General features: G+C 37.5%; 1 protein-coding gene across 1 annotated transcript; it reads left to right on the forward strand.

Annotated features, from left to right (window-relative positions):
* Window positions 1-704: 704 nt before the first annotated feature.
* LOC128994283 (uncharacterized) lies at window positions 705-22,804 on the forward strand. The gene is made up of 4 exons (XM_054418701.1): window positions 705-807; window positions 16,556-16,683; window positions 18,486-22,166; window positions 22,673-22,804. The coding sequence occupies exons 1-4, from the start codon at window positions 705-707 to the stop codon at window positions 22,802-22,804; spliced, it is 4,044 nt and encodes a 1,347-aa protein (XP_054274676.1).
* Window positions 22,805-23,181: the final 377 nt, after the last annotated feature.

Below are 23,181 nucleotides of genomic sequence, written 5' to 3' on the forward strand. Positions count from 1 at the left end.
AAAAATCAAATTGGGAATAAATTACAACAGTTTTTAAATTACAGTACTAAGCAAGACCAAATTATCTTAAAGTCATAGTATAAAGAATTCATAGCGATGAACTTTTAGGCGTATATCTTTTCCTTTTTTCTTTAATTTTCTCTACTTTGCAGGTACTAGAATCCCATTTGCAGGTAGAACAAAGCAAATACAAATTTGTAATAGTTAAAGAGAAGGTGTTTTTTTTCGTTTTAGCCATGTTTATTTTATTTACATTATTTTTTGATTGCAGACATTTAAATGATGAAGAAAACGTATACAAATGTTAAATAAACCCACGCTAATCTTTTATCTATATTATCCATTACATTTTACACATTTAGTTAAAAAAACTCGTTGAAAAAGTTTCAAGTTTATAATTAGTAATAAAATTTGTGACATGTATTTTTAGATAACCGTAAAGATCGGATCAATGTAAACTCTACCTACTGCTAATACGTGCATAACGAACACACAGGTCGATCGGAAGTTGTCATGGGTCCGCAATGGATTAGACCGTAGTTGATATAGAAACGCAAAGATGGAAGATACATCTCGTGTGTGCTGTGATTGGCGCAGATGATGGAACGAAGGGGATTGACTTGTTTGGCACAGCAGTCCCGGGGACTCATTAGTTAATGTGACGTCACAGCACAACGGGGCCAATCACAAAGACAAGGGCAAAGATGGATGGTTGTTATCACCCGGCCACCTGTTTGTTATCAAACACCAGTGACACGAGATTGGCCTGGGAGATCTCGCCGGGACTGTCAGTTATACCTTTGACAAGTGAGGGTTGCAAGTGACATGGATGCAGCGGTGCAACGGTGCAATGTTGATTCTGCAGCACACAACACTCCGAATGAAGAAACTCCACTTGTTTGTGGGTTGTAAGAATGTATTCGAAAATATTTCGTATGTAGACCTCAAATTGATAAAAACATGAATCGATGTCAAGAAACGTTACCAGCGGGCACTAGCGAAGTTTCTAGTGTCATCATTATATGTTTTAAATACAGTACACACATTTAATTTATTTTGCTTACCAGAAAAGAAATTCCCGATCACACAAAAATAGGCCTTTATGGACATGTGCGAGTTTTGAATTAAATTAAGCTTCCCTAGCGGGGAAGGCGGTTCAGGGATTAAAATGTTCGCCAATAGTGGTTGCGTTTATGCAGTTCATCTATACGAAGTCACTGAGAGTTTAGTTCCTTATTGGACGGTTTTTGCACCTCACGATTACCGTTGCGTTGAGCTATTATAATGAAACATTGAATTTAAAAACATAAAAATATATATCTTAAGTTTTCTTATTGGTGTATTTATATTTTTCGGGGTGAAAATTAAAAAAAGTAAAAAAAAAAAAAAAACTAGTTGTCTTTTCTAAGTTTTAGCGTGGAACTGTTCTTAGATAATTCTTTAAGATAGACCTAGACGGCTGCGGCATTATCACATGGATAAAACCCATTGGCGATTGGCGCGGTTCTATTCTGTGTAACTAAGATTATGTGTTTAGCAATTATTTGATTTTCGCAGTCAAACCCGGTTTAATTTCTTATTTGTTTGTCATAGAAGAACACATCGTATTTTTGGTGTTAACACAGATAACATTTAGATTTTAAGTTGTGAAAATTCTACAAGTACGGTAAAACACATGCCGTATGTAATTATAAGATGATACAGTCGGTTTGAATTTAATACTTAACGCATTGCGCAGGTAATACCTACGAGTCTAGGACTTGAATAAGTACATCATTCTCTAAAAAATAGCGAGGATTGCGCCATATTGGTTTCACCAAATAGATGTCCTGTGTGTTGAATTAAATCATGTAAAACAATAATTAGCTATGCGATCATCTACTAAAACAAAAAAGGAATTACCAAAAATGGATAAATGGATTAAACTAAATCATAACAAAAACAATTCCCATTTGAGTCAAGAGGTGAAAAATCCGTATATTAAATTCTCACCTCGAAGTAAAGAACACTTGTTCAAGATGTCCAATAAAACGTGTTATGTAGAGGTGTAACTCTGCTGAGCTGGCTTTCCCACACAATTGGAGTTTCAAGGGCTCTCGGCCACCTTTTGTTTTAAGCAATCAGCTAATTTATCGTGCCGTTTCAAATATCGACTCACGCCCCGATGCAACGCGCCCACCCCTAATAGCTGCACATTCTGACTACTTCCTTCCGACTTCCGCACCGTGCGTAACCGCTGTGTAAAGTGTACCCCACTGCCAAGGCGGGTGTGAGGAGGCTGACGACAAAACACTCAAGTGACCGTGTGTGACTTTGAGTGGAGTACTTTTAGTCTTCAGGACCTAAAGTGTAGCATGTGTGCTGCAGCTCAGGTTGAAGTTGCTTTATATTCACAAGGGAAAAATACGTATTTAATAAATAATCTGAGAACAACATTCCTATAGTAGACGAAGACGAAAGGCACGATGAGGTGAGTCACTGTCTACAAGACTGTATCAGCGACAAGTGAACATTATCTGACGACAACAGACAGTAGACGAGGGGCACGATGAAGTGACTCACTGTCTACAAGACTGTATCAGCGACAAGTGAACATTATCTGACGACAACAGACAGTAGATGAAGGGCATGATGAAGTGACTCACTGTCTACAAGACTGTATCAGCGACAAGTGAACATTATCTGAGGACAAGAGACAGTAGACGAGGGGTACGATGAAGTGACTCACTGTCTACAAGACTGTATCAGCGACAAGTGAACATTATCTGAGGACAACAGACAGTAAACGAGGGGCACGATGAAGTGACTCACTGTCTACAAAACTGTATCAGCGACAAGTGAACATTATCTGAGGACAACAGACAGTAGACGAGGGGCATGATGAAGTGACTCACTGTCTACAAAACTGTATCAGCGACAAGTGAACATTATCTGAAGACAACAGACAGTAGACGAGGGGCACGATGAAGTGACTCACTGTCTACAAAACCGTATCAGCGATAAGTGAACATTATCTGAGGACAACATACAGTAGACGAGGGGCATGATGAAGTGACTCACTGTCTACAAGACTGTATCAGCGACAAGTGAACATTATCTGAGGACAACAGACAGTAGACGAGGGGCACGATGAAGTGAGTCACTGTCTACAAAACCGTATCAGCGACAAGTGAACATTATCTGAGGACAACAGACAGTAGACGAGGGGCACGATGAAGTGACTCACTGTCTACAAGACTGTATCAGCGACAAGTGAACATTATCTGACGACAAAAGACAGTAGATGAAGGGCATGATGAAGTGACTCACTGTCTACAAGACTGTATCAGCGACAAGTGAACATTTTCTGAGGACAAGAGACACTAGACGAGGGGTACGATGAAGTGACTCACTGTCTACAAGACTGTATCAGCGACAAGTGAACATTATCTGAGGACAACAGACAGTAAACGAGGGGCACGATGAAGTGACTCACTGTCTACAAGACTGTATCAGCGACAAGTGAACATTATCTGAGGACAACATACAGTAGACAAGGGGCATGATGAAGTGACTCACTGTCTACAAGACTGTATCAGCGACAAGTGAACATTATCTGAGGACAACAGACAGTAGACGAGGGGCACGATGAAGTGAGTCACTGTCTACAAAACCGTATCAGCGACAAGTGAACATTATCTGAGGACAAGAGACAGTAGACGAGGGGCACGATGAAGTGACTCACTGTCTACAAGACTGTATCAGCGACAAGTGAACATTATCTGACGACAAAAGACAGTAGATGAAGGGCATGATGAAGTGACTCACTGTCTACAAGACTGTATCAGCGACAAGTGAACATTATCTGAGGACAAGAGACAGTAGACGAGGGGTACGATGAAGTGACTCACTGTCTACAAGACTGTATCAGCGACAAAAGAACATTATCTGAGGACAACAGACAGTAAACGAAGGGCACGATGAAGTGACTCACTGTCTACAAAACTGTATCAGCGACAAGTGAACATTATCTGAAGACAACAGACAGTAGACGAGGGGCACGATGAAGTGACTCACTGTCTACAAAACCGTATCAGCGATAAGTGAACATTATCTGAGGACAACATACAGTAGACGAGGGGCATGATGAAGTGACTCACTGTCTACAAGACTGTATCAGCGACAAGTGAACATTATCTGAGGACAAGAGACAGTAGACGAGGTGCATGATGAAGTGACTCACTGTCTACAAAACTGTATCAACGACAAGTGAACATTATCTAAGGACGACAGACAGTAGACGAGGGGCACGATGAAGTGACTCACTGTCTACAAGACTGTATCAGCGACAAGTGAACATTATCTGAGGACAACAGACAGTAGGCGAGGGGCACGATGAAGTGACTCACTGTCTACAAGACTGTATCAGTGACAAGTGAACATTATCTGAGGACAACAGACAGTAGACGAGGGGCACGATGAAGTGACTCACTGTCTACAAGACTGTATCAGCGACAAGTGAACATTATCTGAGGACAACAGACAGTAGGCGAGGGGCACGATGAAGTGACTCACTGTCTACAAGACTGTATCAGCGACAAGTGAACATTATCTGAGGACAACAGACAGTAGGCGAGGGGCACGATGAAGTGAGTCACTGTCTACAAGACTGTATCAGCGACAAGTGAACATTATCTGAGGACAACAGACAGTAGGCGAGGGGCACGATGAAGTGAGTCACTGTCTACAAGACTGTATCAGCGACAAGTGGACATTATCTGAGGACAACAGACAGTAGGCGAGGGGCACGATGAAGTGACTCACTGTCTACAAGACTGTATCAGAGACAAGTGAACATTATCGGCGAGGCATCGCGGCGTCGTAGGAATATTAATGAAGTCGCTCTTGCCCGACCGTTACAGATCCATGGCCACGTCTTGTATTGTAAGAAAATAAGTTTTGAAGCCAACTTTGTCGGGTGACTGTAGGAAAAATAAGTTTTCTTGACTATCTGATGAGTAAGAATAGCTGCTAGCTCGCGCCGTTTATAGAGCATAAATAGTTATAGAACTATACAACCATGCATTACTCATTTTAACCCAGCTTACAATACTAGCCTACAACTACTATGCCACCTACATTGTTACATAGTTAGCTTATTACTGTTAAGTGTAATGAGTGCGCTATTTGAAGATTCCTAACTCGGCCGATACAAATTTAAGTCCAACAGTTTGGTGTGAAATTGAATTACTGTACTCTTAATAGTAGGGATACAAAAACATTTCAACAGGGTGCTTCAACAGGATTAACGGGGTTTTGACGCTTCATCAAATCCACATTTATAAATGACTAGCTGTGTACCCGTTCTACGCACGGGGATCTTATAATATTCAGTTGAAACCTTCTTATATAAAGAACAGCAGTTGGTTTGCATATTTTAAGATATGCTGGCCAAACTATTATACATAGCTTCATTTTATGTTGTTTTTTGTTGTTCCGGATCGGTATGACAATCAATAAAAGGTTAAATTACCTCTGTGTCTGCCGGTCGATCCTATAACGGTAGGCTTACTTTTATTTTTACTATCTGATCTCGTTTGCATGGCTCAATCACGTCCTGGTTGAAGTTCGTTCGCTACGCTCACTCACCTGTATGTTGGAGCTCGTTCGCTGCGCTCACTTTCCTTCAGGTTAGCTCGTTCGCTACGCTCACTTGCCTTCAGGTTAGCTCGTTCGCTACGCTCACTCGCCTCCAGGTTGCAAATTAGCTGTTGTCATAAATGTAAAAGAAATAATAGTGCTAGTGCTGCACCCTGTTGGTAATCCTTGTAACTTTAATGCTATTGAACATCACAGAACAGAACCAACTTGTTTAATTGAAACAGCTGTTAAGATTCAATAATTTAATTTCTCATAAGGTTAACATGGGCTTCCAGAAATTCCACGTCAAAAATCGACAAAAACTTGATTTTCAAGGGTTTACTGTTAAATATCTAACTGTCTCATATTCGATGAAATACGTCTAAAACCATCTCATATATGTATAGTATTTGGAAAATAAGTTTCAGGCGGGACAGTGCTATAGTTATTGAGGAGTAGTTGTAATAAAGTGCGTATTTTAGCGTTACCAAGAGAATGACAGATAGACAGACAGACAGACAGACAGACAGACAGACAGAAATTGAGATAAGGTTTGATTCGGTTTCTCTGACCTATGAAATGTAAAAATAACCAAAAAGTTCATTATTCTAAGCAATGTACAGACAAAACTCTAATTTTATTTATATAGATAGATATAACAAATAAGTCGTACTCATACTTTGTTTGTTAGAAGTATAATGATGTTGATCAATATTTAAATAAGATGGTAGGCGAAAAGTTGATTTTTTATACCATCCTACTATTTACTAATAAATTAAGCACGCCTTAGGCAATTACCTAATCTAAAGTCAGTGCGATTACTTGCTTCAGAGTTTGTGAAGAACCGTGTTTATGAACAGTAGGCAGATCCCTTAGATTAAGAAACAGACTGAGAGAGAGCAGTTTTCAAAACTATACAAGACACTACAAAGGTTTAGGAAACCCCTACTTTTTGGCTAGTTTTTACCCAATTAGGAATTGTGCTTACAGTGAACACTTGAGGGCTTTGAAAAACGTAGCTATGCGAGTTGCTCTTTCATTTATTACTATTCATAAATTTAGGTTTGATTTAAAGGCCAAAAATGATAGAACACATGATAAAATTTAACACCTCAGATATTCAAGAAAGCAACCCTTTCTTGAGACCTCCTCAAATTGAACCCCTAGTTTTTGCACAAGTCTGAAGTTAACAAATGCATCATTTCAATCTAAATACCAACCATTACACCACCATTATTCACTGCCCCAACTGGCCATCGGTCGATGAGATAGTTACACACTCTAGAAATGTGGAATCGAGAGGACCGCACAAACAGTGTGACAGCAATGCCTAATAGCGCTGGTAACAATAATGACGTAGGACAGTACAGTAAATAGAACGTTGTCGTTATTCAAGTACATGCGACCGTGGAACAACACTATCTATCTAACAGTGTCGAATTACACGGGCTGTACGTCGGACACACAAACATGGGATAAATTAATAGCTGCAACTTACTGGCGCGTTCACCTCATTCCGATACCTTTGTCATTCACGAGTGTGTTGGAATAATTCAGATTTAAACATGTAGTCAGTTACAATTTTGACATATCACCTTTATCTCAAATAATTAATCGAACACTTGATCACAAATAACACAAAAATCTAGTATTTCAATCAAATGTCCTTTTAAAAGGTGGATTTCTAGAACGGAGAGAGTTCTTATCACCTAAATTCTTGAACTTTTTGGCTCCGATCGCACATGGTACGGCGAAAGGCAACGACAAATCTTAATAGTAAAGCTTTCATGACGATAGCGAGGGAGTGAACCCCCCTAGGAGGTCCAAAAGTCCCGCGCACTGAGGATCATTTTAGTGCTGTACTGCAAATGATAACCCCCATGGATCATGAAAACAATAATCTGGTGTCAGTCGATTTAAAACACAAAATACAATTTCACCATAAAAAAGTATAGCTTTGCTGTAAAGCCAAAACTATTGTTCCTTTTATAACGAAACTACAATTCATCCACACTCCATACAACCATCATTCACACCCCGCAAAGTTGCATGCGCAGAACGCGGCTGATTTTTCAAAACAAAACAAAAACGCCACCAATAACAACGGCACGGTTGAACGTTTGAACAGCGTGTTACATTGTGCAAGGGCATTGTTCCGGCTGGAACACATATGGACGACATTAATCATCCGAACATTCTTAGGAAGTCACGTCTAACAGCGGCAATACACATAAATTACATGACACATACAATAACTGGATTAATCGGCGAATGTCGACGCGCGAATAAAACGTTCGAGATACGCGCTCGCATTGTACGCTGCGACCTGCATCCGGCGATAACATGCTGCAGCCGGGCGGTAAAAGTGTTGTTTGAAACTGTTCAAGTGTTAAATCACTGTTTCGTTATGCGAATAGCTGGGGTAGTCTCATTATTTCTAGGTCTTTACATATTGATAACATTGTATTGCTGTTGAATTTACTTAGCAAAAACAAGTGTATTACAATTCCTATGTCTTTAAATCTCATAAACAAACGGTCACTATTTTGAAGTGTCCCGCCATTGTGCGAGATTCCTGGCCAATTTAGAGAGTAAAAACTCTAGGGTGTTCAGAATTACTAGAACGTAAAACGAATTGATCGCGTCAATATTTAAAGGTCTCGCAACTGCAAGGTGGACTTCAGGCCAGATGATATCGTGGTGAATCACAACTCCGAAATTTCACAAGTTGGGATTTTTCACAATAATTATATCGCAAAGTAAACCAGATTGATCGCATCATTAATTTGAGATTTCAGAGTCTGGGGGAGAGCGTATCACGGAGAATCAGAATATCAAGGTTACAAAAATAAAAAGTTTTACAATTATTCGGACGAAAAACAAAATAAATCTATCGCACAACATTTAGAGGTATCCTACGTTGAGGTGTATTTCGGGTCAGAAGCGCATCGAAGATATTGTAGGGTAGAGTATATTTAATCTGTAGGATTTATATTTTATTCTCTCTTAGGTACCGATCTTTGGAATCTTGTTATTTCCAAATTATTTACATAGCTTGAAATAACAAACTCCACCTACAAATAGAAAGGCGATAAAATACCAACTATTTATAGATTCTTTGTTTGAAGTTCATTGTTGGTGATGGTGAGTGTTGATCAAACTCACCAACAACATGATATTGTGCAATAATACAATAGACACAATAAATACATAATCCCTATGTAATAGGAGAGGCATGGAAATACACAAAATATTAAAAAAAGCGTGATTATGTGTTACAAATAACGCGGTGCCTAAAAATAGTGGTCTAAAGCTACAACACAATCAAAACGTGGACACAATGTTTTCAATTAAAAAAAAAAAAATTGAAAACGTGCATAATTTGTATAAAACTTAACTATAGGCAAGACACTTACAGTTCATCCGAGTTTATCTAGATTCAAGTCACTTACCTGAAAAATAAAACAAAGATCAAATAAGATTATAGCGATTAAAAATTAAAAGTATTGTGTTGCTTTCTGAGGAAAGAGTTCTCTGATACACACTTCTCTTCTCCAAATTTACCATAAATCGATTCGAACCACCGACTCACTACATCACCACATTACTTTCCAGCGATCACCGGGATTTGAACCCGAAGACCCCACAAACCACAAACCTCCCCCACAAATGCACTGCAACCCCTCAATGCAAGTTATAATTTCACAGGAGTAATCTGTTACAACCCCAAACGCTGGATCCTCTAAGGGTTAGTCCCAACTAATGACCTACAGCCTACAGTAACATATCGATTGAGAGTGTAGGAGAGTAGAGTGGCCATAATCTCGCAGCGGGCTTATGTTAGTTATGTTTGGTGGCTGTCATGTCAGTATTACACAGAGTCTAAGCCAAATTAACGATAACCCTGTTACTGGCTACTGTGCAGTACAACCCCTGACTAACGTTAATTACTAAATTTACACCCGACGATTAATGGTCCAATCAATCTACAATGTTCGCCCGTTATTTTATTACGTATGATAAGTGTCAGGATCTTTAGTGTAAATTGTCCAATGTGTTTGAATATCAAATATTGAAAGGTGAATTTAGGTCGAGTAAAATAATCCTTTTGCACAATCTAGACGCAATATATAAACAGGAAAACGCGTAGAGTTCTCGAATGATTAGAAGCAACTGCAATTATGTAACAGGGTTGTCAACCCCGGAAGAAGAAATGCGGAAATTTATAAAAAGAAAAAATAGTGCCAATTTCCCTCTAAATTTGAAAAAATCTGAGATATCATTCTTGACGAACAGATAGTTTCTATTTTGTTACTTTCAGTTTATCTTACACACTTTTCACCATATAAAATGTTTCACATTCGTAATACAAAATTACATCTTTAATTTCTTCTTCTAAGGAACTTACAATATCGACTATATTTATATTAAAATTGTTTTGAGACGCATAAGTTGATCTAAAATACTATTCCTTGTGAACCATAGCCTTTTTTTAAGAGAGTAACAGTTGTAAACTGCAATAGCTTAAAACACATTAAAAATGTTTTTAAATAAATTTTAGTTCTGCATATTTATTAACGCCATAAAGAACGATAAAAAATGCCCATGAAAATTAAAAATGTTAACTAATCTAATAAAAAAAATCGTAGTAGTGACACACATAGTTTTTAACAAATCCATACCACCACATAAGTTTACTTTCTTGAATATCCATCTACTCAAAATCGAGCGAAAATACAAGAAAAATACGTGATATAAACTACTAAAAATATTAAAAGTCAAAAAATATAATTCCAAAGTCAAACCCGCCAGCCCTCGAATAGCAAATGATCCGCTAACACGACAAAATAACCAGAGTGAAACTGAAAACAGTTAATTAAACGATAAAATAGAGCGATTCAGCGTCGTCGAGCGAATAATCGTCAAAATCGCAAAAACTATTAAAATACATTAGCACCAGACGGACCACACTTACCATTTAGTTTCTGATATTTCAATTATTTAAAATCCCGCGCGGTGACGAGTAATCAGCTGATTCAATAAATAATCAAACAACGCTAATCACCACGACATAGGATTGATCCGCTGTTAATTTGTGTAGTGTTGTACATTTAGGATTTGACACGGGTGACGTCAAAGGGAAGAAGAATCGAGCGACGCGGGGGATGAATATAACATAGAGATCAATTTGTCTGGTGCATGTTATACTGTGGTTACTGGCTCAATTATGTAGCATTGGGCGTTTGGCAACAACTGTTTGATAACAAAATCGTTGTAAATCATCATTACACAACTATTAGTAATGTAAAAGGTAAATAAAACTAAGCTCAATATAAAAGTTGTGGAAATGTTAAAGGTTTGAATTTTAGAAGCAATACGGCTATATAATTTCATAAACATGGTTTGTACATGAGAAAAAGAAAATCGGAATATTTAGAAAAGATTTTTTACTAAAGGTCTTAAAAGGTAAGACATTTGTTATAGTGATTTTTCGGCAACTAGGCAACTAAGCCTTGGGTTTCAGCGGGTAGTAACTATTTCCGTTGGAACTGGAATATTAGACTTCTATAGCTAAAAAATAAGGCGGTAAAATATTATACAGGTACTATTATACTACAGGTATATTATACCATACTCCCAGGTACCCAGATGCACTTTTGTACTACCCTTTTAAAAACAAATGAGAAGGCAAGAAAATACATAATTTAACTACAAAATAAATTATGAACGTTATGTTTGTCCAGTCTGAAAATTTTAAATTGTGGTCACTTTCCATCCGCTATTTTGCCATCTTTGTGTGTACAGTATATGTCAATGGAGTTTTCCGTAAAAAAATAATAATATGAAATTACACGTTTTGCGTTGCCTTATGACAACGTAACTATGGTTCAAAAACACATTACATATAATAATATATCATAATCGAGCTGTACAAAATAGTGATAAATGGCTTGTAGTACAGCAAATCTCACAAAAATTGCAGGTCAAACGCCTACCTTACTCAAACAAAGGCACGCACATACGAGTAAGTAATGAGTTTTGAACTACCACTCAGAACCTGATTAGGGGTTCTTGTTTTGAAACTTGCAAAATGGACAGGACCGAGTCTTATTGAGCGGGTCAAACTAAGAGTTTGTTAGGTTCAATTTTTATGTTTTCCTTAATATTAAGTATTGTGTGGTAACGGAGAAAGATTGACAATCAAACAATTATTATAAAACCAGAAACAACAAAATCTAGTAAAACAACGTCTCAGGGTCTCAACGACAGTTCACAGCAAAAACAGCCACGTTTCTCATTAAAAAACTAATAAAATTGGATTGTCGGTTTTTGTTCAAAAGTACCTAAACCTCCAACTGGTTAATCTCTAAACGACTATTTTTTCTAGAGATCATTTTCTGCCACCTACAGGCCGTTTAATTTTTATTAATTTTTATTAAAAAAACTATGTAATTTATTTTTTTATTTTAGTTCTTCCGAAATGGGGATACCCTATAAAAGATCCTATAGTCCTTAAAACCTATAAAAGATCCTAACAACTTTTTCATTTACATATTTAAAAAAAAGAGCATAAAACAATGTTAGTTTTTAGCAAAACCTTAATTATTGCACTTGATGTTTTTTCTAAAACTGGAGTTTAACATTCGATCGAATAGTTTTCTTCGTGGCACTTAATTTAAAAAGGCAAGACTTTCATGTTGGATTCTAACACTATACCAAAACCAAGCTAATAACAGGAGTGTTCCACACCCTTCCCAATCTGGCCCCTTTCCTCCCGAAATTGGGATATTTACCACACTAATCGCCGCAAGTGGCAAATCTGATCAGTCGAATTTTTCAATTGCCAGCTAATTTCGTCTCTCAATGGGGTTCCTAAGAGGGGAATTAAACACAAGTTTAATCGTTTTACGGTCTAAATCTGAGACGTTTTGTACAAAAAATAATATTTTTAAATAGGCCTTGTATTTGTTTTTGAGCTTACTTTTCTATCGGCGTTTTCAATACAAACAGTGTCATTTACAATGTTGCTTTCGATAAATTTCTGATTACTTTCCGTGTAGGTTTGTCAAAATACTAATTTGGAGGAAGCTGATCTAATAGACTGTTCTGGTACCCGGGTTCAAATACCGCCAGATACCAATCTTGTATGGATGTATGTATGTCAATGTATCTTTGGTATGGAGATACATTATGACACCGTGTGGTGGTTCGATCCCACCATATGCTGTTCATTTACCAAGCAAACCAAGAAACCAAGAAAGATAGCCTTCTGGACGACCTTCTAAAACTTTTCTACAAAACGTCATATGATTATTATCATAGACATTCCAAAACTGTTTAGGGACGTTTGAATCGAGAGTTAAAAACTGTTTCTCCATCTTCATCTAGTTTCTCGAAAACATTCTAGTACTCGTTTAGGAAATTAAATTGGTATTTTTACTGTTAGCTGTTGAAATAAATCAGATTCTGATTCAGTTCAGTTAATGTATAACATTTTAACTGGGATCAAGTTCAATTTTACTTTGCAATTGGGTTATTTCGAAAATTACTCCGAATGAGAAAAATCACAGGGAAATTAGTTGTCTTGTTAGTCCTAAATTGCCATGGACTTTTGAAAGACGTTTTCCTACAAGATAGAACTTTTCAAAAACCCGTTGGAATTGTAAACACCTTATAGCCAACAATAGGGTTTCAAATTAATATTCTAAGCTACGTTGCATTCTAGTCTAGATGATAATTTCTAACAATTCCACCTTTAAACGTTGACTATGCGCGTGCGGGGTCAATGTTGATTGCAGTTAACATTTACATATTCAATATATTTGACATTGAGCATTACCGTTGGTAAATACTGCTTAATAGATTCCGCCAATTAACATACAAATGTTACTCAACTTCTTATTTCCCTGGTGTTCTGCATACAATTTAAATGTTTCACCTTATATTAAAATTTATAAAGGTTGGTGGATAGCGTTCCTAGCGCACACTAATAATTAAATGAAATTTCGAAATAGCATAAAAGGATCCGAGTTAAAATTATTACATTATAAGGCAACTGACTACATATTATAAGTTCCCACCAAGAATCTTAATGGAAACCTAGATGCACGTTGTAGCCCTAAAATTCACTCTCAAATTAGAAACATTTTGATCGAAAATGTAAATGCAAACCTAACACAACCTCAACCTATTACTAACCGAAGTTTTTAAGAAGACCAAATTCAATCAAACTCACACGGGGTTCACACAAATCGGTATAAATTCCACCGGACGTAACATTACACAGAAAGCGAATCCTGTCATTTTTATTTCCCAATAAATAATATTTCCGTTCAATCAAAAGTTCTTGATTTCGCCAGGCGTCGTTTTCTGTTTAATCAGAATGTAAATAAAATATGGGAGCTCAGGGAAGCCGGAACTAATTTATTTTTGTCCAATATGAGTCACCGCGATGAATTGACGCGACATTTAATCACCTGCCTACCGTATATGACATTGTGTCCTGTTGTCGTATACTAGAGGCAATTGAACAATCACTCCCAACGCTTTTTATCCCTTCCTTCATCGCTGCACAATTGGATACTTAACTCATCTCGACGAAACTTAACGGATTTACACATTATTTTGCTGTACATATTTGAAATTGTTGCGGCTTAGTGGCGCACATTATAATGTAGTTTCCGTCATTATCGGATTCGTTTAACAGCACCCTACTTCATTAAATGCAAAGTTATGATAGTTAATTTTGTATAAGTGTTAAATAGACAAGTCAATAGTGTTTGGAAGTCATGCCATCATAATCTATCTTTGATGAAGGTTAACTTGTATTTAAAAGGGTTGCTGGCATCTTAATCTTACGGTTTCTGTTTGGATAATAATAAAAACCTCAAATAACACTTGAATATCTACCATAGTACTGCACAAAACCACAATTTATCATGGTTACTCTATGACAAAACCCAAAAAGTCTTTTGGTGAGTCGAGGGTTCAAACGATAACGCCACACAACCTTTGCATTTAGGTGACGCGTTATATATAGAGCATAGTCCAGGTTATAAAAAGCTCTCTGTATAGCATAGGTTCAATGGGTTCTGTAAGGCTTTCATAGTATGAATCACTTAAGTTTAAGTTACACCTACATTTCAATTTTTACCATTATTATTTTTCTATTATCTATCCTAGCAAATCTTACGTACGTTTCTTTAATCTGTCCTACAAGAAATAGTTATTTGTGTTAGTAGTGTGCAAATAAGAGAAATGTTTACGCACGAGCCACAGGCGAGTGTAAACGATTTCTCGAGTGCACCAAGGCAATTTGCACTCGTGTTGCACATTATATTTTTCCTACATTTATTATAAAGCATAGGAATAATTAGTCTTTCAAACACTAAAGAACACGTTTTAGGTTAGGTTAAATCCAAGCGTACACAGCTGATCGTAGTCGTAGTATCTTTAAGTGTTTCCAACCTATTTCCAAGCGTACACGGATTACGTGCATAATAAAAGCACGCGTTATGTGTTGTTTGGTTGAAATACTGGTGTGCGACAAAGTAAAAAGTGTGTGGCAAAGTAAGTAAATGCAGCAATTAGCAGCACTCTGTACTATAATCATTGCAAGGAAGCCCACTTTGTCGGGTGACTGTAGGAGAAATAATTTCTCATCATATAACGTTCTGGAAGCAGAGGTTCAATCCCGACTGAACACCAATGAAAAAATAGTGCGACCCGATAGTTCTAAACCAGCAATCTGAAACAATTAATTCAACTATAAAAATTGTCATAGATAAGACTCTTTTTCGGAGTTCTCTCTCCGGGTATTCACACGATAATTTCGTTTAACGTTCGCAGCTGATGACCAGAGGTTGCGTAATTGAAATCATTATTTATTTTCACTCGGTGGATTGACAATTAAAAACGCTGACACATGGACGGCAATGTATTACTTGTCGATGATAAATCAGCACAATGAATAAACACAGTCGTTTGTCCCGTGGCAACATGGCGACTGACATTGTCACAGATAGCCCGATTGATGCGAGGATTATCCCCAACCTTCTTACTTTCTGTGATTTGCATCCCTCCAAAAACCCTCTGGGATGAATTGAAACAAAATATTAGCGAAAGGAGAATTTTGAATCATCAAATAATTGCTAAATAGAGCCACACGTCGTTGGAAATTTAATATCATGTGGTTAACAATAATTACTATGTCTTTGTTATTAAATGTGGACGTAAATGGGAGATTTTAACCCAATGAAATGAGTGAGAGGATTAGATACCTTATAACTTTTTGTTTACTACGATAGACTGTTTCTTTAGTAAGAATCATTTGGCAAAAGGTCAGTTACCAGCTGGGCCCAGTTTAGAAGTGTTAATAAACTATTGATTTTTCTTAAGAGCGAACCGAAGACCTTCAAATTTGAGATAAGAGCACTATCAGCTGATACTATATTATATAGAGACCTAGGAAGACTACATGAATTTTAGTGTCCTAACTTGACAAATTAATTAGTTTGTAAGAACTTTGCAGCAAAAACACTGTTGGATAAGAAAATTAACATTTCAGGATAAGTAATACTGTTTGGTTTTAGTTAAATATATTTGAATTTTCTACTAGTACCAGGATTTCCAAAGATAGCTTATCTTATCTGACCTACTTTTCCAGTCTGCACTGTCCACTCTTGCCTTAGTTAACCCAGAGTCAACATGTACTCCTTGCTCATTCTCTTGTATATAGTAGATTAGATTTTGACTGTTTTAAAGTGAACTAATAACGTTTAACATGTAATTATTAAAGTATGTGTTTTATAATATCTCCCCCTTCTAAATGTCAGAGAGTGCCTTTTAATTTGTAAAAATACCAAAGTGTTGTGACGGGAAGACCTCTAAATGATTTTGTGACCTTCTACCATCTACGGATTCTACGGCTACGCAGAATCCCCTCATCTACCCGCTCCTGGAGAAGATTCACCCATTCAAAGACTGTCCGCCCCTGGTGATCTTCGCTCCCCGCTTCAGTCTACCGTCAGGCATCTCTTCCGAACCAAAGGACTCAAATCTCAAGTAACTGTGTTTATACTCATTTAATTAATTGGTATTACTCTGACATGTTCCCATATTTAAGATATATTTTGTAAATTAAAGTTTGAATTTCTCTTTCGCTACTCAGTAAAATTTTCTCATTCTCTCCTTTGAACCCGCCCACAACAAAATGGTCCTTCGAGCCGGATTCTGAATTTCTAGTAATTTATAAAGTTAGACCAAAGGAGAGAAGTAAAAGTTTTACAGTATTTAGGTTTTTTTTTGTAGCATTCCTATCTTAAACCTTAGCCCTTATATTTCCATCACCAGCTAAAATGGCAGCTTTAAAGAAAGCCGAAATCGACTCTCTAGTCAAAAAGAGAGAAAAGTATTATGCAAGGTTACAAGCTCTCTATGACGTTGGTAAAAAATGTATCCAGCTTGCTCAGCAAAAACAATCTTTTAATACAGAGTTTGATTCTTTTGTATCACGTTATCAAAGATTAGAGGATGATTATTCTGTGTTTGAACAAACAAGTGACAGTATTAGTTTGTTAAACTCTCAAGTAGATGAAGGAGATAGAGTAGAGGTTCATAGTGCATCAATGTCCTATGATGATTTGTATTTTAATGTTAAAACCATTGGGCGAAAGTTGAATGTAGATAAGCATTTGCAGCAAACAAAGACTGACTTATCTGCTGATAAGCAATCTCCTGTCCATAGTCCCCAGGTAGCTCGCCTTCCTAAATTGGAAATTGAACCATTTGATGGAACCTTATCAGCTTGGCCTAATTTTTATGCTTTATTCACTTCTATGATTCATAAAAATCAATCCTTATCTAAGAGTGAAAAACTCACTTATCTACGCAGTCTATTGAAATCACATGCGCTTTCACTCATTGAAACCTTGGTAATATGTGATGAGAATTATGATATTGCAATGAGAACTCTCACTGATCGTTATCAGAATAAACGTCTCTTGGCATCAAACTATCTCGATAAGATTTTATCCTTCCGCCCTCTCACTGAAGATTCTACTGTTACCTTATCAAACTTTTTGGAAATTTTTAGCGCAAATCTGTGCGCCCTAAAGGCTCTTGGATTGTCAAATTTATTTGATTTTACAATGTTACACATTGGTTTACATGCACTAACATCGTCATCCCGCAAAGAATTTGAAAATGAATATTCTGATAAAGATTTACCAGAATTTGAGGATCTAATTTCGTTTGTACAGCAACAACTCAAAATCCTAGAAATTACTACATCCAAGGGAAAGCTAAAGCAAAATAGACTTAATACATCTCCTAAGCCAAGTAGTTCTAAAAGTTTCATGCTGTCAACTGTTGATGAAAAAGGTTTAACTGGAACTGCAAAGCGCCACGTATGTCCCTGTTGCCAAGAACCCAACCATAAGATCTATGTGTGTTCTAAGTTTAAGAAACTAAGTTTATCTGACAGAAATGATTTTGTTAAAAAGCATTTCTTGTGCTTTTCTTGTCTTGGTTTTCACACAATATCCGAGTGTAAATCAACCTCCAAATGTTTTAAATGCAATGGCAAGCATCACACCCTTTTGCATCGTCCAGCTACTAATGCAACTGCAGGCCCCTATCTCTCAAGAGAAAAGAGCTTAGAAACCAAACCCAATGACATGAAAGAAATACATAATCCTTCCTCATCCAAAACTTGTAATTTTGCTGATGCAAATTCCACCTCAAACATGATGTTAAGCACAGCCATTATCGGCATAAGGGATAAAAATAACAAACTGACACCAGTCCGAGCCATTATTGATGGTGGTTCCCAAACTAGCTTAATTACTCAAGAATGTGTTCTCAAGTTAGGTCTCACCAAACATCAAAATAAAATAACCATCAAAGGTATTGCAGACACCCAGGTCCCATTGAACAAAGGTTCAGTAACATGTAACATAAGCCCTCTTAAGAACTCTCATATATCTTTGAGTACTGAAGCAGTTGTAGTCCCAAAGATATCATCCGATCAGCCAAACATTGATATTGACCCTACAATCATCTCAAGATTTGATAATCTACAGCTCGCTGACCCCACGTTCTATGAAAGCTCACCTGTTGAATTTCTAATAGGAGCAGATTTGTATTTCGATATAATAAAAGAGTCGCATAATATCATAAAAGGTGAACCCTCTGCAATGAACACTATTTTTGGATGGATAGTTGGTGGTAGAGTGGCCACTTCCTCATGTCAAAGTGAATGTTCTTATTTTTTAAACTGTTGTGAATCAGTTGATAGTACTCTCAAAAGGTTCTGGGAGGTAGAAGCTGTTCAAAATGTGAAGTATCCTAGTCCAGATGATATTGCAGTTGAATCACATTTCACAGAAACACATATCAGAGATAAAACAGGCCGCTATGTTGTATCGCTACCAATAAAACCTGATGCACCTGACCTACCGAACACAAGAGATAAGGCAGAGAAACGACTTATCAGCCTAGAGAACAGATTAAAAAGCAAACCAGAAACCTATCTGGAGTATAGAGAGTTTATGGATGATTACCTAGCTCAAGGTCATATGAGTATCACCAGCATCCCCTCACCTTATGTAATTCCCCACCATTGTGTAAAAAATGAGAACAGTAGTACAACAAAGTTGAGAACAGTGTTTAATGCGTCTTTTAAGCCCTATGCAAATTCCTCTTCCCTCAATGATATCCTGTATAGTGGACCAAAGCTGCAAAGAGACATAGGAGAGATAATAACTAATTTTCGCCTACATGAAATTGTTGTGTGTGCCGATATAAAACAAATGTATAGGCAAATCGTTGTGAATCCCACAGACCGAGCATTTCAGCACATATTCTACCGCACAAATCCCAATGGAGATATAGATGAGTACGAGCTGAACGTATTGACATATGGTGTAACATCTAGTGCTTATTTGGCACAAAGAGTATTACTGCAACTGGTTGAAGATGAAGGCAAAAGATACCCACTCGCCTCTCAAGCTATCACTCATCAAACGTTTGTGGATGATATTTGTACCAGTGTTGATTCTCCTCAAGAAGCACTTCAGTTACAGCAGGAACTAATTACACTTCTGGGATTGGGAGGATTCACCCTAAGAAAATGGGCCAGTAATTGCCACCAAATATTAGACAGCGTCCCGCTTGATTGTAGAGAAAATCCCCTCGCCCTACGCTCCGAAGACGACTCTGCTGTTAAAGTACTTGGATTACAGTTTGATCCCGCTGAAGATGTATTTTTCTATGTAATTAAACTGAACCCTGTAGTTTGTACCAAGCGCTCAATGCTTTCTGAGATTGCTAAAATTTATGATATTTTAGGATGGATAACACCCACTACGTTTTATGCCAAACATATCATGCAGAGCACATGGTTATGTGGACTAGAGTGGGATGACCCCCTACCAGATGAACTTCGCAGTAAATGGACAACATTTATTTCAACCCTTTCAAGTCTTTCAACCCTAAAGATACCTAGATTCATCCCTACAACTCCTCACAGCACAAATCAGATAATAGGATTCTGTGACGCATCTGAAAAGGGCTACGCAGCAAATATCTATATACGAACTGAAACCTCGGAAAACATATCAGTACATCTTATCAAAGCGAAAAGTAAAGTTGCCCCACTCAAAACAATGAGCATTCCTAGATTAGAACTTTCTGCTGCTCAACTACTAACAGAAGTTGTATTATCTAGTACGCATCTAACCCAGACTGTTGACCCCCAGAATATCATATTGTTTTCTGACTCAGCCGTTGTTCTTATGTGGTTAAAAACTCCTCCTTACAAGTTAAAAACATTTGTTGCAAACAGGGTTGTAAATATACTTGAGTCAACTAATCCAAAACAGTGGCACCATGTATCATCTAAAGAAAATCCTTGCGATTGCGCATCCCGCGGCTTGACACCTGAAGAGCTTGTAAATTTTGACTTGTGGTGGAAAGGACCTCAATTTCTGTACACTCCCTTTGATTCGTGGTCATTACACCGTTCATCTGAAGAAGAAGTAGAGAAGTTGCCAGAGATTAGAAAAGAATGTTTATCTACAACAGTTGATAACCAAAACAGCATTGTATTAGAAATGCTTGAAAAATATTCTAGCCTGAGTAAAGCTAAATTTTTAATTTCTTATGTATTAAGGTTCATCAATAACGTCAAAAGTAACGCCAAAGGTATAGCTAAGAAACAAGGACCAATATCACCTCAGGAATTGGAACACACATTATCTCTCTGTGTAAAGACTACACAACAACGCTATCTCTCAAAAGATATTTCTGATATGAAAAATAATAAACCATGCTCTAAGAAATATCGCTCTTTAGCTTTATTCATTGATGAAAATGATTTCGTCAGGGTGGGCGGTCGTTTGAAAAACGCTAACTTAACTTACTCCAGGAAACACCCCTTTCTGATACCCCGTTCATCACGCCTTGCGACACTCATTTGTGATTATTATCACTCATTAGCTTTACACTCAGGACCCCGCTTGACACAGTCTCTCATTCAAGAAAAGTTTTGGATTGTAGGAGTACGGCAGTTATTGAGGGAGCGTATATTTAAATGCCAAAGATGCTATATGTTCCAAGCAAAACCTATAACGCCTAAAATGGCGGACCTACCATCACTCAGATTTGAAAGCATACGTGCGTTTCAAAATGTGGGACTAGACTACGCTGGACCGTTTGAATTTAAAGAAAGTAATAGAAGAAAATCCCCACGCCAAAAGGGATATATTGTCATTTTTGTTTGTTTTTCGACAAAAGCTGTACACATTGAGTTTGCAACGAGTTTATCAACACCTTCATTCCTTGCTGCATTGGATCGTTTTGTTGCCAGAAGAGGTCTCTGCCAGTCAATAACAAGTGACTGCGGAACCAATTTCCAAGGAGCCGCAAACTATTTTTCTCAAATTCAGAAATTTCTAAAAGACAATAATCAAGACATAGCACATCACCTAGCTTCAAAAGAAATTAAATGGAATTTTATCCCCCCGGCAGCACCCCATTTTGGAGGCCTTTGGGAGGCTGCAGTCAAATCAGCAAAACGTCACCTCATCCGAGCTATCGGTACCCTGATATTAACATATGAAGAAATGTACACCTTACTGACAAGAATTGAAGCCATTCTGAATAGTCGCCCAATAGGAGCAATGACCACTGACCCAAATGATGGAGACTACCTAAGCCCTGGACACTTCATTGTAGGAACGCCGTTGTTATCACCACCTGAAGAGGACTTCACGGAAACTACGATGAATCGTTTGGAAAGATATCAACTCCTACAACAAGCTGCACAATCGTTTTGGAAGCAATGGTCTCAAGACTACCTACAAACACTGATACCCAGGAATAAATGGACTACATCACAGCCAAATCTTCAAGTCGGAGATGTTATATACCTTCAAAACAAGGACAGCAGCCCTCTGGAATGGCCTATTGGAAGAGTGATTGAGACATACCCCGGACCAGATGCTACAGTTAGAGCCGCAAAGGTTAAGACACCTCACGGAACATATGTGAGACCTGTCCATAAGCTGGTACCCTTACCTCCTACCAATACCTATTCCTAGCTTAACGCTTGAATATTAGGTTTTGCGATCAATTTTTATTGTGTGATTTTCCTCTTAGTGTACCATTTTGTAAATATGCATTTAGGTGGGCGGTATGTTTGGTTTTAGTTAAATATATTTGAATTTTCTACTAGTACCAGGATTTCCAAAGATAGCTTATCTTATCTGACCTACTTTTCCAGTCTGCACTGTCCACTCTTGCCTTAGTTAACCCAGAGTCAACATGTACTCCTTGCTCATTCTCTTGTATATAGTAGATTAGATTTTGACTGTTTTAAAGTGAACTAATAACGTTTAACATGTAATTATTAAAGTATGTGTTTTATAATATCTCCCCCTTCTAAATGTCAGAGAGTGCCTTTTAATTTGTAAAAATACCAAAGTGTTGTGACGGGAAGACCTCTAAATGATTTTGTGACCTTCTACCATCTACGGATTCTACGGCTACGCAGAATCCCCTCATCTACCCGCTCCTGGAGAAGATTCACCCATTCAAAGACTGTCCGCCCCTGGTGATCTTCGCTCCCCGCTTCAGTCTACCGTCAGGCATCTCTTCCGAACCAAAGGACTCAAATCTCAAGTAACTGTGTTTATACTCATTTAATTAATTGGTATTACTCTGACATGTTCCCATATTTAAGATATATTTTGTAAATTAAAGTTTGAATTTCTCTTTCGCTACTCAGTAAAATTTTCTCATTCTCTCCTTTGAACCCGCCCACAACAAATACAATTTCACCAAGATTCAAATGTAAGAACTTTTCCTGAGTTACAGGACGCGTGGCAATCCTTTTACGAAAAACTAAACTATCGTCTGACCCAATAAACTAATCAAGTTTCAAAGCCCTAAATATAAAATCGTATTAATCGATAGTAGCCCATTTATTTAACCATGAGTCGACAGACTCATTTAGGCTAACCAAGTTTTCTTTGAGTAAAATAACTGGTTATAGATAAAAAT

Source organism: Macrosteles quadrilineatus, unplaced genomic scaffold (genome assembly GCF_028750875.1).
Source record: "Macrosteles quadrilineatus isolate MER2022 unplaced genomic scaffold, UCM_ALF_1.0 Scaffold_5__1_contigs__length_97177068, whole genome shotgun sequence".
Classification (NCBI taxonomy): domain Eukaryota; kingdom Metazoa; phylum Arthropoda; class Insecta; order Hemiptera; family Cicadellidae; genus Macrosteles; species Macrosteles quadrilineatus.